The sequence below is a fragment of the Dipteris shenzhenensis genome, chromosome 33 (genome assembly GCF_047967505.1).
Source record: "Dipteris shenzhenensis isolate YYH24624 ecotype China chromosome 33, Dip_SZ_1.0, whole genome shotgun sequence".
NCBI lineage: Eukaryota > Viridiplantae > Streptophyta > Polypodiopsida > Gleicheniales > Dipteridaceae > Dipteris > Dipteris shenzhenensis.
Window position 1 is genome coordinate 19,616,465 of NC_141628.1, and position 6,794 is coordinate 19,623,258.

Here is a 6,794-nt window from a genome sequence, read left to right on the forward strand (position 1 = left end):
TCCCTCCCCTCCCTCCCGTCTTGGCGGCCGTGGCCGCGAGGACCCCCCCTCCATCCCCTCCCTCCCTTGACCCCCCCCGCCCCCTTCTCTCAAACCTGCCCCCCCTCCCCCCCTCTCCATCCCCTCCCTCCTTTGACCCCCCCCCCGCCCCTCCCTCCCGTCTTGGTGGCCGTGGCTGCTAGGACCCCCCCTCCATCCCCTCCCTCCCTCGACCCCCCCCGCCCCACCCTCCCCTCCCTCCCGTCCTGGCGGCTGCGGCCGCGAGGAACCCCCCTCCATCCCCTCCCTCCCTCGACTCCCCCCTGCCCCCTCCCTCCCGTCTTGGCAGCCGCGGCCGCCAGGACCCCCCCTCCATCCCATCCCTTCCTCCCGCCTCCCTCCCCTCCCTCCCTCCTGCCTCCCTCCCCTCCCTCCCGTCCTGGTGGCTGTGGCCACTAGGACCCCCCCTCCATCCCCTCCCTCCCTCGACCCCCCCGCCTGCCCCTCCCTCCCCTCCCTCCTGTCCTGGCGGCTACGGCTGCCAGGACCTGCCCCCTCCATCCCCTCCCTCCCTCGACCCCCCCCTCGCCCCCTCCTCTCGACCCTGCAACCCCGCCCCCCCTCCATCCCCTCCCTTCCTCGACCCCCCCCGCCCCTCCCGTCCCTCTCAACCTGGCAGCCGTGGCCGCCAGGACCCCCCCTTCCATCCCCTCCCTCCCTCGACCCCCCCCGCCCCTCCCTCCCCTCCCTCCCGTCTTGGCGGCCACGGCCGCCAGGACCCCCCCTCCATCCCCTCCCTCCCTCGAAACCCCCCACCCCCTCCTCTCGACCCTGCCCCCCCTCCTCTGGATGCCACCCCCCCTCGCCGCCCCTCCCTCCTCTTGACCCAGCCGCCCCCTGTCCTCTCGATGCCGCCCCCCTCTCGACGCCGCCCCCCCTCCCTCCAGTCCCCCCTTTCTCCCTCCCTCTTCCTTCCTCCTCCTACCTCCCTCCCTCTCCCCCCCTACCTCCGCTCCTCCCTCCCTCTCTCCCTCTTCCTCCCTCCCCTCTTCCGTCGCTCCTCCCTCCCTCCTTGGCTCCTCCCTCTCATCCCCCTCCACTTCCCTCTTCCTCCTGGAGGCCGCGGCCTCCAAGGCTTCTCTCCTTCTCTCTAAACTTTCTCTCTCTATCTAGTTCCTCTCTCTCTTTCTTTCTTTCTCTCTCTTCAAAATTTAAAAAAAAAATCTTGATAAAGAATTAATCAAAAAAATTTACAAGTACCTGGAAAAAGTTTGTAAGTTCGCTCTTTCTTGCTTTCTTGCTTTTCCTTCCTTGCTTTCTTGCTCGTCCTTGCTTTCTTGCTTTCTTGCTTCAATGAATGAAATGAGGGGAGAATGAATGAAGAAGGAAGACTATATATAAGAAAAATTAGGTTTTCCTCCTCCTCTCCTATTGGCTTTCCATTCCTCCCCTCTCTCCTATTGGCTTTTCATTTCTGCCCTCTCCCGTTGGCTCCCATTACTCCCCCTCTCCCATTGGACCCCCATCCCTCATCCCAATCTTCCATTGGCCCTCCCCCCATCCATTTCTTCTTCCTCCCCCATTGCCACCACTCCCATCCCACATTTCCACCACGTCCCATACTCCTCCCATTTCCCAAAATCCCATATTTCCCCATCTCACCCTCCTTTTTTTCGTCCCTTATTAACTCCCCTCACTCATTTCACTCCCTTATTATCCTACTCCCCTTTTACCTCCCCCTCTCCCATTCCATTCTTCCCTCCCCACTCTCACTTCACTTCCCATTACTCACATGCCATTTGAAAACTATTAATATATTATTATACTATTTTTTTTACTTATTATCATACACCCCTATTACTTCCCTCTCCCATTCCACTCCTCCCTCCTCACTCCCACTTCCACTTCCCATTACTCGCTATACACATTTGCAAACTATTAATATATTATTATATGATTTTTTATACTATTTGCAAACTTACATGTGGGCAAAATCATAGGTGTCAAAGCGATCCTATTGTGGTCATACAACAACTGTGCTTTTATTCAAGGGCATATTTATCCTCATCAACAAGCTTATTTCAGCTTTTATTTTGACACTCAAGGTATGAAGTGCATAATTTGTGCACTAGGTGTTTACTTTGTTGTATCAAAATTGTTTGCCACACACACACACACATATACACATACCGAGAATTTTCTAATATTATCGCATCTACATTTCTCGGATGGGCACAAAACTTTGTACATGCCTCAACTTAGGTCGTATTGACTTGCATACAAAGTGGTGCACCCATCCCATAAGTACTTGTTCGGATAACAACCTCCAAACGTATTTTATGACGATTGTGCATAACACTAGGAACAAAATGGTGTATAATGTGCGATCGACTATGCAAAGCATATCCAATGGACACAAGACTTTGCATGTTCCTCAACCTAGGTAGTATTGACTTGTGTGCAAAGTGGCATCCCCATCCGATAAGTACTTGTTTGAAAAATACACCTAAGATCGTGTTTTTTAACGGTTGTACATGACACCAAGGCAAAAACGGTATTTAATACTCAATCTACTATGTAAAGCATATCCGATGGGCACAATACTTTGCACGTGCCTCAAAAGCGGTGGTATGGTGTTCCATGCAAAGTGGAATGCCCATTTAATAAGTACTTGGTATGATAATACACCTAAGAGCGTGTTCTTTGACGGATGTGCATAACACTAGGGGGAAAATGGTGTATAATGTGTGATCCCTCATGCAAAGCATAACTGATAGACACAATACTGTGCATGCACATCAACCTAGTTTAAATTTACTTTCTTGCAAAGTGGCTCCCCCATTTGACAAGTACTTTTTAGAATATCACACCTAGGACCATGTTTTTTATTGGTTGTAGTCCATGACACTAAGGCAAAAATGTTGTTTTATGCTTAATTGGCAATGCAACGTATATCTGATCGTCACAATACTTTGCACACATCTCAACCTAGGTATTATTGACTTACATGCAAAGTGGCATGCCCATCCCATAAGTACTTAGTCAAATAACACATCTAGGACCGCATTTTTTGACGGTTGTGCACGACACTAAGGCCAAAACAGTGTTTAATGCTTGTTTGACAATGCAAAGCATATCCGATGGGCACAATACTTTGCATGAGTCTCAACAATTGTGGTATTGCATTGCATGCAAAGTGGTACACCCATCTGATAAGCAGTTGGTTGGATAACACACCTAAAAGCGTGTTTTTTTATGGTTGTGCATGACATTGAGGCACAAACGGAGTTTAATATGTGATATACCATGCAAAGTACATCTGATGGGCACAATACTTTGCACCCACCTCAACCTAGGTGTTATTGAGTTGCATGAAAAGTGGCATGTCGGTTAGATAAGTACTTGATCCGATAACACACCTAGGACAGTGTTTTTTAACAAATGTGCTTGACACTAAGGCAAAAACGGTGTTTTATGCTTGATCAACAATGCAAAGCATATCCGATGGGCAACATACTTTGCACACACCTTCAACTAGGTGGAATTGACTTACATGCAAAGTGGCACGCCCATCCCATAAGTGCTTGATCGGATAACATACCTAGTCTCGGGGGGTCCACCTTACATAAGCCAGCTATACAACGTGCGTTCGAAAGGTATTTAAAAAACCCCTCTGTAACCACATTTTATCTATTTATATACCCCTACTATGAATTTTTGGATCAATAATTATATCCCTTCAATAAATTCAAAATTTAAGAAGCCTATATTTTTTGCCCTCCTCTTGTACATTTCAATGTAAGTTGAAACAGACGCTACTTTTGAGAAATTGTATTGTATAATTGAATAAAACCATTTAAATTATATGTCGTCGAGATGCATGCTTTACATCCATACTAGTACCTAATAGAACGTATTTTCAACTTTTGATCTTTTCAATTCTCAAATTCTCATGTATTTACTTCACCTTATCCAATTTTGTTTCCCTTGCATGCTCCCAAACTGTCACTACCTACTAGAGATTTGCATGAAGTAACTTGAATTGAACTATGAATAAAATGGCACAAACTTATAAGAAGATGGCTTAAACTTTAACCTTGTGTTAATTTATTGTATAATTGAATAAAACCATTTAAATTGTATGTCGCCTAGATGCATGCTTTACATCCATACTAGTACTTAATAGAACGTATTTTCAACTTTTGATCTTTTCAATTCTCAAATTCTCATGTATTTACTCCACCTTATCCAATTTTGTTTCCCTTGCATGCTCCGAAACTGTCACTACCTACTAGAGATTTGCATGAAGTAACTTAAATTGAACTATGAATAAAATGGCACAAACTTATAAGAAGATGGCTTAAACTTTAACCTTGTGTTAATCTAATGGGAGTTTTTATATTAAATATGATGCATGTAGTAGCATTATGTTGATGTAGTGCAAGTGTTTATATCCAATATGATGCATGCACTAGCATCATGTTGCCTATATGCCACTCTCTATATTAGGAAAAGATAGTGTTTATCATCTCATCATAAAGGCATGCAACTTAATCATGTTAAGTGCACAAAGTTATTAAGCTTATTATCACTCAATCCGTATCTTTTTCTCAATTTATGTCGCTTTACTTTTCTTTAAGTTACATGCTTTCATATTTATGTATTTACATCACTTTTTTCTAAATTTTTGAATATCCTAACTTCCAAACCATATGCTAGATGCATATGAGATAAAAGAAAAATTTGTAGAATGATGAAATATTATAGCTTCTTTATTGAATTTAGATCTTAATTATTAATGCATCTGACAATGTTTTAGTTTGGAAAGCACCCTTTATTCCATTTCTACTATATTTCAATTCAAACTTTTGAAGGACCCATGCTTCCCCTCACAATTTTGAGACCATATGTAAATAAAATAACGAGCTATTTTGGCAGATAGAATTGGAATGCGTGGATATTTAAGGGAAGCCATAGACCACCTGTACGTTGGATGCATAGTTTTTTGGATATAGTCTATTCTTCCTTTAGTAGTCCTTTAGAGTTTTATAATCCATATTTTGCTGCTCAATATGGAATTTCACATGAAGGTTTAGTTAGAGGTTTGGGATGTTTCAAGCTTCGATGAGATCCATATCAAACTTGCATTAATTGCACAATTTGGTAGATAAATTCTATTTTGTAGATGCTCAATTTAATATTTAGACTCTAGCACAGAACCGAGGCTCACAAGCTATAGCCAAATTTCATCAAAAGTACCAAATGAAAAGGTAGAGTTGAATCCAAAGTACAAGCATATTGATATCTAAAAATAGATACAAGTTACAACCAAGACTTGTCATCAAGAGTTTTATCAGTTTTGACTCTGACTGACAGCATTACAATTTTTGATGTTGCCCACCACAGCCTTCTTTTTTCTTCATTCAAACTTTTCCTACACTCAAAAGTGGCATTTTTTAGCTCTTCAATTGTCAGGTAGTCTACCTGCCTTCCTTTGCCTCTTTTCCTGGTTCCTCTCTTCTGAACGGCAAGATTCTCCCTATACAATCTCATACGAAAATCAAAACAACCTGAAATTTTCTTACAGTGTTCACATGAGAAACCTTGAAATGGAACTCCAATGATTGCTATACGAAGACAATTTATGTGCCTGAAGCATCCATCTATCTTGTATTCCATATTCCCATCATGTAAAGTGGCCTTTGTATATGGTTCACAAAACCATTCATGCCCCATCTTTTGATCCATAAAAAATGACTTAATATTAATTTCACAACCATTGACATGAACATTAGCTTGCCATAATCCCCAACACAACAAATTTATATTTGATGATGAAGATAAGAATGACTCAGTCAAGGAATCAGAAAGAGATTCTGTCTCACCACATTTTGGTTGCAACACTTTAAACTCCTTTGTTTGTACAAGGAACCTTCCCAATGATGTTTGTCGTGGATCTTTGTCAAAATGCTTCCTAGGTCGGCCAACAACCCTTGATAATACTGGACATGGCTCCATTAATTTCTTGTTGGAAGAAGTGATGTGAGCTTTTCCTTTGATATGTTCTGATAAAATTGTTTGTAGATCTGAACCTCGAGGGCACAAAAACAACCATTTTCCATCATATCCACATGCCACTCTTATAGCATTTTTATCCTTGTAGTCATTCAAAGTTGCTTCAACTATCTCAAACTTTGCTCTTGCAACATACTCGATAATGAAAAATTTCAGAAGAATATTTTTTTGACCCTATTTATGAAAATTTTAACAAAAGAAAGACTCTTGTCATCTCTAAATGCTTCTAGTGGAGATTACCTTCATGAGAATTATTGAAAGTGTGCATTTCCTCAATAGCATCAAGAATTATTGTTGCATCATCAACATCGTTCTGAGCGTCCTTCATGCTATCTTTTTGAAGAGATGCTTCTTCAGTGATAAAATCCTCGATTGGCAGCATATCTTTTTTGATGTTTCTGGCTTTCTAGAATATGGGTTCTTAGAAAATTAGACAAGCAAGTGGAAGCTGATTGCTTGCCTTCAATGGACCCTGATCCATATGGCATTCCACATTCTTCACACCATAGCTACATCTTATCTTGCCACGTGTCTTCTCCATCTACTGCCACGTGTCTTTCTGGTAGCGAACTTTGGAGAAAGAAGCAAGAAGATTTTTGAAGCTTCTGCGACGATGGCGACGAAGAGCGGTTGGAGGCCGAGCTGAAGTTGCTGCTTGAGCATTAGTCGACAGATCTTCGAAGCAGCAGTGCTAGCGTTGGATAAGCTGGTGAGGTGTTGTGAGGCTTCTCGTCGATGGC

General features: G+C 43.1%; 1 protein-coding gene across 1 annotated transcript in view; it reads right to left on the bottom strand.

The window, feature by feature from the left end:
* The window catches only part of LOC147879796 (uncharacterized), a 17,191-nt gene extending 10,755 nt beyond the window's left edge, over nucleotides 1-6,436 (bottom strand). Inside the window, exon 1 of the mRNA XM_087371604.1 lies at nucleotides 6,295-6,436. Within this exon, the coding sequence (XP_087227730.1) occupies nucleotides 6,295-6,436 (142 nt within the window). The remainder of the gene's footprint in view (nucleotides 1-6,294) is intronic.
* Between the last annotated feature and the right edge of the window lie 358 nt (nucleotides 6,437-6,794).